The 12,437-nt window shown below is 43.0% G+C and overlaps 1 protein-coding gene across 4 annotated transcripts in view; it reads left to right on the top strand.

Moving 5' to 3' along the window:
• The window catches only part of Mical2 (microtubule associated monooxygenase, calponin and LIM domain containing 2), a 197,967-nt gene that overhangs the window by 125,895 nt on the left and 59,635 nt on the right, over positions 1 to 12,437 (top strand). For 2 of the 4 annotated variants that reach the window (XM_090348140.1, XM_090348139.1), the window contains 6 exons: positions 436 to 543; positions 1,437 to 1,623; positions 3,074 to 3,162; positions 5,085 to 5,187; positions 7,785 to 7,842; positions 8,872 to 9,091. In XM_090348140.1, coding sequence (XP_090204266.1) covers positions 436 to 543; positions 1,437 to 1,623; positions 3,074 to 3,162; positions 5,085 to 5,187; positions 7,785 to 7,825 — 528 coding nt within the window. In that variant the 3' untranslated portion in view covers positions 7,826 to 7,842; positions 8,872 to 9,091. Of the gene's footprint in view, positions 1 to 435; positions 544 to 1,436; positions 1,624 to 3,073; positions 3,163 to 5,084; positions 7,843 to 8,871; positions 9,092 to 12,437 lie in introns of those variants that run through there. The other 2 variants (XR_016538076.1, XM_090348142.1) reach the window with 2 other exon arrangements.

Raw genomic sequence — 12,437 nt, 5'->3', positions numbered from 1 at the left:
TTTATATCCTATCCATTTTGAAGCATGCACTCCAGTGATATTAAGTACATTTACAGTGTGGTATGATCACCACCACTATGCAGCTCAAGAATTCTACTCATCTTATAGAAACAACTCAGTACCCATGAAGCAGTAACTCTGCCTCCCCACCCCTCATCTCAGCCACTAGTCAACACTATTCCACTGTCTGTTCCTATGATTTGGCAATGTTAGGTACCTCACAGAAGTAAGCTTATGCAGATTTTTCTTTTTACTATTCACTATCTATAGAATACCCATCATCTTTTCTCAGTAGTTTGCCTTTTTGTGATGTGGGATGCTCTTTGCATGAGGGTTGGAGCTGCCTTTTGTATCCAGACTTGCCCCCTCTTTCCTCCTGGGTGCTAACTGGCCTCTCCTTTTGTCTCTGCCTCTTTCACCTTTGCTCTTGGCTAGCTGACAGTAGGGAAAGTATCCAGCGGAATAGGGGCTGCAGCTGAAGTCTTGGTCAATCTGTACTTGAACGATCACAAACCTAAGACCCAGGCAACCTCTCCAGACCTGGTAAGGATATGCATGGTCAACCTACATTTGCAGGCACAGGTTGTGGTCTCTTTGGGCAGGAAGGCAGGATATAGAGAAGACAGCCCAGACCTCTGAAGACTCCCCAGGAATAAAAGGACACTGAGAATAGACTATACCAGGCAATGATCATCCTTATAGGTCATTGACAAGGCAGAGCATGAACCTGTGGCTTTGAAGAACAGCTTAGCCTTGGGTCCTGGAAGGCCATGTTTCATAACTGGACGTTCCTGACCTTCAGTGTTTGGGTGTCCAATCTGAACAGCACTAACATTGGATTGAGAGATGAAAACAGGCCTCACAAGAAAACAGGTTTTCGAGGAGAGAACACTGTCTCTTCTGATTCTCTCCTCATTCTAGGCCACTCATTGCCTCCAGAAGCAATGTGTGTTGACAGTTCATTTGATTTCCTTTTTGGTGCATTGCCCCAAGATAATACAGGGCTAGACTTTCCTGACCTTCTATCTTCCCCTTTGCATTTAGAAATGTGACTAGCAGCTTTGGGATGCTGTAGGACACAAGCTATGCTCTCTAGAATAGACTTGAGGCTTTTCTTGCCTGACATAAGTCACTACAGTCAAGTATGAGTCAAATGTTCTTAGTAGGGCCTGACTCGAAAGCCCAGTGATACTTAATCCATCATTGGGCCGGCAGGTTTGTGTATGATTCTCACTCTGTTCAGACCACCCAGGCCCAGGGCAGGCAGCCTGCCTGGAGTCTGGATGGCAGCATACTTTCCCATCTTGTCCTCTACTCCAATGCCTTAGCAACAACTAGGTGCCCCAGAGGATCCTGTGATTCTATTTAGATTCTAAAAGGCTTTGCCTTTGGGACTTATTCAGACTTAGTACACAGTTCTTCTTTCCCAACTCCAGGATTCTATGCGAAAGGTGTTTCCCCTGGGCCTGGGTGGCAGTGACACCTGCTACTTCTGCGAGAAGCGTGTGTACGTGATGGAGAGACTAAGCGCTGAGGGCCACTTCTTCCACCGCGAGTGTTTCCGCTGCAGCGTCTGTGCCAACACCTTGCGCCTGGCCGCCTATGCTTTTGACTGTGATGAAGGTAACCTCCAAGGACTAATCCCTGCTGCAGATGTGGCTTTGTTCTGGGTTCCTAGCTCTGTAGAGGCTCTGGACATTCAATCCTTCCCAACAAGGAGAGTGATGCCATTAGGATAGCTGGTTAGGGGGACTGGGAGCTCCTGCTACAGAGAGAGGGTTAGCCACTGGCCTTGCAGTTTGCCAGGTACCTGTGGCATGCACTGTACACAGAGGACTTAAATATGTCTTTTCACTTAGCATCATCACCTTTTGTGGTCCTTGTTTGGCATAATAGTAATATACTGTATATCATACCAAGCATCATGTTTATAAAGTAGGTGTCATAAAAATAACCTAACAGGGACCAGGAGTTTGGCCTAGTGGTAGAATGCTTGCCTAGCATGCACAAAGACCCGGGTTCGATTCCTTGGTACCACATACATAGAAAAAGCCAGAAGTGGTGCTGTGGCTCAAGTGGCAGAGTGCTGGCCTGAGCACCTGAGTTCAAGCCCCAGGACTGGCCAAAAAATAAATAAATAAATAACCTAGCAGCATCTCCTCTAATAAGTACCTACCAGTGATCAATGGGAACCATTGTGATACAGTATAGTGTTTAATGTTATACAATCTCAAATCAACATACCTGGGTTCAACTCTAGACCATACTAGCACATAACATTAGTCCTATCTCTTAACCTGTGGGCCCCTCAGTTTCCTCATCTGTAAAAGGATAATAATAGGATTGTCTGTGGTAGTGTATGCTTGTGATCCCAGCACTCAGGAAGTAGAAGCAGGGTATTATGAGCTTGAGGCTAACATGAGACAGCAAACCAAGATCCTACCTCAAAAAAAATAGCACTTAGTTTATAAGGCTGAAGGTTGATGAGTTAATTTATGTGAAGCCTATAGAACAATGCTGGTATAGAGTAAGTCTTACATTATATTTATTTATTATTATTCCTATCACACCAGCAAATAGGAGGACATTTCTCGAAGGTGCTCAGAAGTCCTGGAAAAAGGCCATTTAACTGGCATGCCCCCTACCTCTTTTTCTTGCTCCTCACTGCCCCCATTTGTACTCAGAATCTCAGAAAGTACTGGAGCATGTTAACATGTTGTTATAGCTATAACACATGTTAGGGCTGCCCATTTTTGTTCTCTGGCAACTGATCTTGTGAAGAAACTTGACCTCACATTGGCTTGAGAATTGCCAAAGGATTTTCAGCCCCATCCCAAGATCTCTTTTCCCCATTATTGAAGCAATAAAAATTGTGACTGCCTCATCTCAGGTCACTTGTTGAAGGAAGATGATAGAGCCATTTCCCATATCTGAGCCAAGTATTCTGACCAGATAGTGACAGGCACTTGGCTTATGTTCTGTGGTTTACAGGACAAAAATTGTGTGTGTGTGTGTGTGTGTGTATGTCTGTGTGACTGTCTGTCTGTCCATCTGTCTGTCCATCTTTCCACAGGAAAATTTTACTGCAAGCCTCATTTCATTCACTGTAAAACCAACAATAAGCAACGAAAAAGACGGGCAGAGTTGAAGCAACAAAAAGAGGTATGTTTGTCTCAAAAGTACTGATCAAACCAGGAGGACACCTTAAGAGGAGAAGATCTTCAAATACTCCTCAAAACCTAATTATGTTGTTCTGGCTTTGGAGGGATGGAGACTACCTGCAGATAAAGAAATGTCTCCCGTTCCTCTTGTGAATAATTTCCTTACCTCCATCTGTTCAGTGCAAAGGCCAGGCGAGTAGCTGGTTGTTCTCTAGAGAAGCCAAAAAGAATTTTCCCCTATGCTAGGGGTGCTTATCTCTACAAAAGCCAGTGGTCCCCCTGTGTCTAGTACCCACCTGGCTGCAGGATACTACTTACAGGAGAAATGCAAGGTAAGGGAACAGACCTTCTGTGGTTCCCAAGGCCTTTTGCAGTCTCTTGGAGCAGCCCATTAACTAAATTTATAGATGGTCTATGGTAGCACCCCCTCTGGTAGCTCTTAGGAAATACCTTCACTTTTGTTTGAGGAATTAACACCAACAACACAGCATAAAATATTTTTCTAGTGAGGTGCCAGTAGCTTATGCCCATAGCTGTTCAGGAGACTGCAACATGGAAGATCAAAGTTTGAAGCCACCTCCGGCAGAAAAGTTCATAAACCAGCAAAAATTTAGGCGGGAAACATGACTCAACTGGGTGAGCATAAGGCCAAAGTTTAAGCCCAGTACTGGTCATGTTGTATAGGCTTAATTTAAAAAAAAAAAAGGAAAAAATAAGTAATGTATAAAGAAGGAAAGTTATAATCACTCTACCTTGAAAAAACTGCATCACTTTATAATATGTGTGAATAGCTTTTAACTTATATTTTAACTATACCCTCTATAGTTTTATATTCTTCTTTTTCACTAACAGTATATCAAAAAGAAACCCACAGCCACCAAACTAAACACCAGGAGTTGGGCGCTTGAAAGTGGGGGAGGATGTGATTAAGAGGAGAGAGGTAGACAAATGAAGAGAGAAAGAGAGAAGATGCAGTTATCAAATTCAATGCATAATTCATAAATTTAAGAAAATTTAAGTAAGAGACAGGATTGGGAGGAGGTGGGTAGAAAAATTAAAGGAGGGATGTGGATCAAGATAAACTATATTTTTATACTATATTGAATGGAAACTCCTTTGTAAAACTACTTAAAGATAAAAAATTTAAACTTTAAAAATAAAAAAAAGTTCATGCCTGTAATCCTGGAGGCTGAGATCTGAGGATCAAGATTCAAAGCCAGCCTGGGCACTAAAGGACCTGACACTCTTATCTCCAATTAACCTCTAGAAAACAGGAAGTGGGGCTTGGCTCAATGGTAGGGCAGTAGCCTTGAGCTGAAGAGCTCAGGGACAGCCCCCAGGCCGAGTTCAAGCCACATGACCCACAAAAAAATAAAAGGAATTTTCTAAGTCATTATAAATTCTTTGGGAATTTTTCATTGTAAATTTTCCAATTCTTATTATCTTTAAGTAGTTGTACCAATGGGTTACCATTCAACAAATTCCTCGAGAACTTTTAATGCCTATTAAAGAATCTTCTTTATTCATACATCAGTAATCTGTTTCACTAGTTCCATATTGGTGGATTTATACATTGTTGGTTATTTTTATCTTAAAATATTTTCATAAAGAACATCTTTTCTTGCAAATGTTTGTCCATATTTCAGATTATTTACTTAGTATTTATCATAAGCAGGGATGCTGGTAAGAGGGTGCATATATCTTCAGAACTTATGGATAGGATAATCACTTTATCCCTCTCCCCAAAAAAAGTTATGCTCACATTTAGCCCCATGAATAAGGGTGCTGAGATTATTTGGTGGCTCATTGTAGAAGTCAGGGCCTTCCAGGTTAGATTTTTATTGGTTCTCTCTGTCTGCTCTGTTGGAAGACTCCTCTGGGAGACACATGGACTAAATGTCTTCACTTTGGTCTCTTTCTCAGGAGGAGGGAACATGGCAGGAGCAGGAAGCCCCCCATCGAGATACTCCCACCGAAAGTTCTTGTGCAGTGGCCGCCATCAGCACACCAGAAGGCAGCCCCCCAGGTATCTCCACCTCCTTCTTTAGGAAGGCACTGAGCTGGCCTCTCAGGCTGCCAAGGGCCCTGCTCGATCTTCCCCGGGGCCTGCTGGCCATTCCCCAGAACCTGCTTAACTGGATACGGGGACTGCTGCATGCCATCGGGCTGCATGTCAGGGACAATGCTTACAACTACTGTTATATGTATGAGCTCCTGAGCCTGGGGCTGCCACTTCTCTGGGCCTTCTCGGAGGTCCTAGCTACCATGTACAGGGAGTCTGAGGAGTCTCTTGAGATCATTCGCAGCTGGATATTCCGGTGCATTCCCATCAAACGCCAGTGAGGTGTCTGGCTGCCCCAAGTGCCTTAACATTTCCACAGTGTAGATGACGATTATTCATAGTTTACTAAGACTCTGGCCAGGTCTAGCATCCATAACAGTTAGCTCCAAGCCAAAGAGTTTCACATCAGCCACCTCTACCTGGCCTTGACAGGGTGAACATCCCCTCATGGTGCTAGGGTCAGAGATGACATGAAGGATTTTTTTATACCTTTGTACATTATTTTTCATACCAAAAAGAGCCATATTTTCTGGGTTTACATTTCAATTTTTAACTTTCAATAAGCCAAGAGCATTTTTTTCTATGAGTGTCGATTTTTTTCTGAACATTTGAAGTTCATCACTCTTAACATGACAGTGAATGGTAAGAATCACTACTTGCACAAATCACTACTTGACCTGGGAATTTGCATATACACAAGTGAATGTGCCATCTCTTGACCAGTGCCTTGCAATTTATGCAACCAGATGTCACCTGTAGGCAATTTTTTGGCAATTTGAAAGCATAATGTTTAGAAGAAAGAACGGAAGAACAGAATAGAATCAACTCTATAAAAGTGCACAGAAGTGTGTTGACATGCCCTTTTCCTAGAGGGAGGCAGCTGTTTTGTTCCTTTGTTTTGAAATAAAATGGTAGCTTATAGGCTTTTTCCCTCACCCAATCACAATCAGATGATACAGACTCAGATTGCTATAGACTTTTACAATATATTTCCCTTCCCACTAATGGGCACTAAGGTGAGAGCCTATTGGCACTTGACCCTGGAAAGCTCTGTCAGGCTAATGCTATGCTGAGGACAATTTCAGCTGGTGGCATTTTAGTTCTCTAGGACTCCCGTCAGGTCCCCATCCCAGGTTGCAGGCTGAGCCAAGGCCACTCATGTGCATAATGGTTAGGCTGAGTAAAATGGAAAGAACTGCCTCTCCTCTGGCATCCTTTGAACCTGAGAGAGTTTACCGGCTCCTGGGAAGCATGACCTTGCCTGTCCTGTCCTGGCTGCTTAGCCACATGACAATTGCCATAGGTATGTGGTCAAAACAGTCAGAAATCATTTTCCCACTGCCCAAGAAAAAAAAATACCTGACCATAAGCCATTTTCCTGTGCCTTGACCAAGCAGAGGCTCAGAGTAGAACCTGTTTATTGATTGATTCAAGGTAAGCCCAAATAGGCCCAACCAAGGGCAAGGAAAAAAAAAAATGAGCACTAGGTCCACACACTTTTCTGAGGAAGAACCCTCAGCTGGCCCCACCTCACTTTGCCTGCATAGGCTCAATTACAGAGTCTGACTGAGCTATTGAGAAGCTGATAAATGCCTTCTGTGGGGCTCAGCATATTCAAAATTGCTGGGCCCAAGAGAACTCTGTGAGGTTGGCTGTTAGCACTAGAAATTATTTGCTAAGAAGGAAAGAGCCTGGTGTGGATTTGGAGCCAGAGCTCTGAGAACTTTGGAATGACATGCTTTCTATAGAGTAGGAAGAAGGGGTGGGTGTGCTTTTCCAGACACTTCCCTGAAGTCATCGGGAAATACAGGGCATGGTCATAGTCACGGTCAAATCTTTGGGAATCGGCACCTCTATCCTTTTTGGAACTGTTCTTAGTCTGATGACTCACATTGTATTTTCCTCATTTTGTGCTGGGATTTTTAATGTTCTACATGATGGGAGCAGCCTGTGATTTTTTTTCTATGTTTGATTATGCAAAGTGGATTCTTGAGGTCAGGATGTGAGCACCACCTTATTGTGATCAACCACCAGCTCCGGGTGGGCTGCGATGCTTTGCACAAAGTTCCCTGAAGCCAGAGTAGAATCTCTCTTAAGAATATCACTATGGCCATAACAAGACTGGTTTAAATTAATCTAGTAGACAGGGTGTGCCTGTCACAAGTCTGAAATGTTTGTATATTGGGAGAACTTGAACCTTCCTGGTTCACTTCCTGGTAGGCAGTGCCAACATATGGAAGAATTCTACCACATATTCAAGGCTGAATATGAGATTCCAGAGTTAAATGGGGGCAGAGGAAAGAGGGGGCAGGGGGGTCCTAAGGACATTTGTAGCTCTGAGAGGACTTCAGTGGAGCATTGAGTGACCACTCGTGTAAATAAGTTGCTGATCACCACCAGAAAGGTTCATCTTTCCTAAGCAAACAGTGACTTGTTGGGGGAGAATGTTTCCCTTTTCTAATGGTTGCTTATTGAAGTCCAGTTCTTTCCTCCCTTTTTGTTCCATGCTAAGTTCTCTTTTCTCTGTCTCTCTCTTTCCAACCTCACGCTGTGGCCATCAGTTCATTTCAGCCTTCCAGTGCTACACCCACTTCTTGGCTGACACATCCCTGCTCTGAGGTGACTGTTTTTTCTGGCCCATTTTCCAATAGTGGTACTAACCCTTAACCTGCTTCCACATCCTGCCTCTCCGCCGGTAATATGGTTGTGCTGTGTCTTGCATCTAACCGACTTATTTGGTGGCATGGGGAGGGAGGTTAACAGCATGGGGAGGGAAGGGTTCAGCTTGAATGCAAAGTCCTATTCCACTGGCCCCACAGCCTGCAGCCCCATCCACCGCAAGTGCATGCCCCGCCTCCCCTCTGTCCCCTGGGCTGGCCTGTGTCCATGCTTTTCTCTTGCACCTGGAAAGCCACTTGCCACCTTGAGAAGGTTCAAATTGACTGTGAGACAGACCATATAAGGAAGGTTCTGTCACCTTTGGTCAGAAGACATTTGCCTAGTGACCTCTGGAGAAGGTCCTATCTAACAGTATCTTCTTAAATTGATTCGGATAGGAAGATCACCATTAATCAAACCCATAGATGATTCATTTTAGAATGATTTTTTTTAAATATTTTAAACATTGCTCCCAAGCTTCATTACAAGCTTGACTCACATTCTGTATTATATAAAAATAATCTCAATGATACTAGCAAACTCTTCTTTATGCCTGCATCAGTGATCCAAAGGGTCTGCATTCTACTTCTTAGCCCCCTGGGCTCCTCAAGTTCAGTAGCTTCAATCAGAGCAGTCATGCATGGTCTCAGGAGAGAGATGGCATTGAGAAATGACTTCAGTCTGTCTCGAGCCTGGAGAAACCAGTTTCATTGCTCCCATGGCTCAGCCTAGAGTACATATTCCTGCTGATTTGTTTACTTGGAGCAGTGGGGCAATACAAGTGTTGGTACAGGGAAGCTACACACCCAGTAGAGAAGAGCCAACATAGGCCTGGCCTCACACACTTGAACGGTAGTCTGTATCTGTCTTGCATGTGGCCAGAGCCACCCTGACCTCTCAGCCTCTGCCCAGCCCTGCATGCTGTATTCCTCACTGCATTGGTGCAGAGCCTGGCCAGTACAAAGTCCTTGCTCTTATCTTCTCTTGCAGAATCTCCCTCCCTTTCTACAATGTCAACCAAAAGAGCCCTCCTCTCTCAGCCTCTCTCTAGCTAGTCTCCCCAGTCTCATCACAAGGCATGTCTGTGATCCATGGTAACCATTCACAGTACCACATGGAACCTTGTATTTTGCACACCACAAACAATGTTTAGCTTTATTTATGGTATTTGATGCTGTAAATGAAAATAAATATGGTTCTTTATAAAGCTCATTGTTTCCTCTCTTCTTTGCCATGGGTGCTTCTAAAATTTCAAACATGGGGATTGGTTTAGGGAGAGCCCTTCTTCCCTAAACTACTGGCGGGACTTGCACTTGTGGTGACACGGGACTTGCTGGGGCTGCGCTGGGGCATTCTAAAATATTACCCAGGGGTAATATTTGGAAATTATCAACAATATTCTGGGTCCAGGCTGTGGGGCTCTTTCTTGAAAACTTGTGGTATTTTACGGATCTAGATTCTGGGCATAGTAGGTGAACAGCCTTCCTTAGATCTTAGAAACAAGCTATGTTGACAGGCTATGTATCTGCGCCCATTTTCCTCACACTTCCAAGTGATAGCCCTATAGAGACTGCTTTGCCATGAACTTTACATTATTTAGGCTTCTACCAAGCAAAGGTGGCTCTTGAAATTTATATTGGTCCAGCTAAGTGGCGGGTGAAAGGTAAGGAGAAAATACTGACATCAGTCTCAAAATGACAATGAACCCAGCAGGTATGCTCATCTGATGAGAGCCATTTGCCATCTTAAAAGATATTCTGTGCCCATCAAGGCTCAGGTCATTTAGGATCTGTGCTATGAAGTTCTATTTGCAGGGCCAGTGCACACAGCATCTATGAAAGACTGGGTACAATATCGGACGAACTTGCTCAGCTACTTTACACAGTGCTATAACAGTGTCCTGATGTAGCTGAATTTATGGTGCCACCTGTGAACTGTATGCAGGCCTAGTACCTTCCAAGGGACAATTCTGGAGCTCTGGTCTTCCACTCAAGGTTAGTGCTTGGATCTGCTTTCAGAACTACCTTAGGTTACCATCAAGGCCCCTGTTATTCTTCCCCTTCCATTTGGGAAAGATGTTAGTTAGGAAGAAGCAGTGGGTGAGAAGTCAACAAGACTTCTCCTAAGCATTATTCCAGGTCCTAGGGATCTAGAAGGGAACCACACCAAAGACACGCTACCTGACTGCATTTGAGAAGGTATGTGTCGTAGGATTGCTGAGCAAGATCTGATTGCCTTGCCTGTTGATCTGTTCCCATGTTCATTCATTCAGTTTGTTTTTACTGCAAAATTACAGCATGTTAGAAATGCAGCAGTAATGAAGCTCTATGGAGCTTATGATCTGATGCTAAGTTTTGTGTTAAATTGAGTTATAAAGTCTATAGTTATAAAGTTTGAGAATGTTTTATTCCAATCTTCTCAGTTTTTCCAAACGTTGGAAACTCACAGGATTCATTAGCATGCTGTCTCCAGAGACGGAGTCTCTGAAGAGTCTTCAGAAGTAAGAGTTTCATTAACTGTTCAAGTCAGCACTCCCATATCTGCTTATATACTTCATTGGTTTTTTTAGTACTGTAGTAGTGGTGGTGGTGGTTCAGTTTGCTTTAGTTTGGCTATTACACTATACATAAGTAGTGCCTAGTAAAATATTTAATCTAGAAACCCTAAATTAAAGACTTCACATTTTAAAAGTAAAATAATAGAATTAAAAAGTTCTCAGGGCTGGGAGTTTGGCCTAGTGGTTGAGTGCTTGCCTAGCATGCACAAAGACCTAGGTTTGATTCCTTGGCACCACCTACATAGAAAAAGCCAGAAGTGGTGCTGTGGCTCAAGTGGTAGAGTGCTAAGCTTGAGAAAGCCCAAACACAATGCTCAGGCCTTAATTTCAAGTTCCAGCACTGGCCAAAAAAAGTTCTCAATAACACAAACATACAAAATTGAATTAAATATTGATAAAATCATGAGGTGATAATTCTATAACTGAAAATGTATATATATATATATAAAGAGAGAGATACACACACACACATATATATATATACATATAGGCAAAACAGGAGGCAAATCTGATTACATAAATTTTAAAAATAGTATTCAGATGTGGAAAATCTTGATTAAATAACAAGGAAGTTCATTGCTTTGGTATTTAAAAAGTATATTTAAAGCAGGTGTTCCCAGGCCCCTCCCAAAAATGTAAGTGATCAGTTAGTATTTATTGAACAATGATCCAATGATAAATGGTCAAAGTTAGTGAACAAGTAATTCCTAGATAGGCTAACTTAAAATATAAAAACAAAAGGAATAATTTACAAAAATGTTCTTCCTGCTGGCCACTAGTGGCTCACATCTGTACTCCTAGCCACTCAGGAGGCTGAGATGTAAAGATCATAGTTCAAGGTCAATCCAGGCAGTCCAAGAGACATTTATTGCCAATTGACCACAAAAAGCCTGAAGTGGAATAATGATTCATGTGGCAGAGTTAGGACAGTGCCCAGCTCCTTAAACAGAACCAGCACATGCACACGTGTGCACACTTGCACATGTGTACACACACACACACACACACACACACACACACACACACTCTGTTCTTTCTTGGCTTTCAAAACAATGCAAATTGATTATACTGGATCTACTGAATTGGGAGAAGAAACTCATGAAATCAGTTATATGAAAAACCAATCACCTAGGTGCTGACAGTTCACATATATAACCACAGGAGGCTGGGATCTGAGGATCAAAGCCAGTCCAGGTAGAAAAGTCCATGAGACTATTCCAATTAATAAAGAAAAATGGAAGTGGGTCATGTGGCTCAAGTGATAAAGTAGAAAGTCAAGCAAGAACATGCAATCCTGAGTTCAAGCCCCAATTCCAGCATGTACAAAAATTAAAAATTGGATGTTAAAAATACATGGGTTTAGTATTGAGTACAATGTCCACCAAGGGAACCTTTTTCTGGAAAGTAGAGTGGCAACAATTACTAGGATCCAGAAAAAGGCTCTGACTTCTTGGCTGTTATCCAACCCTTGGGAATTAGAAATAAATTACTATGCACTTGCATATCAAGTAAAGTGAATAGATCATCCAGATTGGGTGGGCTAGTCTCCTTTTTACAACTGTAACCAAAAATTCCTTCAATAAGTGAAAGCAGTTTCTGCTTCCTTCACTATGCTGGAGCCAGCTGCTACATGGACAGCATTTTCTGTATGCTGGGCACTGGGCCAAGCTCTTAACTCATAGTTTCTCATTAGTTTTCACCTTCTTATAATACCTTGGAGGTCCAAAGGGGGTTAAGGAAGAGTCTATGAGAGCAGCTCACTAACACCAGGCAAGCGAGTCCATAGCAACATCCACTATGAAGTAAAGGCATTTGGGGGGCTCAGAACCAGAGCCAGGTGACTGATCTAAGGAGGGGGTTAGCTATGTAGTGAGGACCTCAGACTGGCTCCTGTCTCTGACCTCTGGCACTTTCTTCTTATCCAGTGGCATTGGACAATTCCTCTCTGTACACTGGGGCTAACCAAGACTCCAGTATAGGGTTTTGTAAAGATGACACC

Source organism: Megascapheus bottae, chromosome 16 (genome assembly GCF_031878675.1).
Source record: "Megascapheus bottae isolate mThoBot1 chromosome 16, mThoBot2.hap1, whole genome shotgun sequence".
NCBI lineage: Eukaryota > Metazoa > Chordata > Mammalia > Rodentia > Geomyidae > Megascapheus > Megascapheus bottae.
This window is presented reverse-complemented; position numbering and strand designations above follow the sequence as displayed.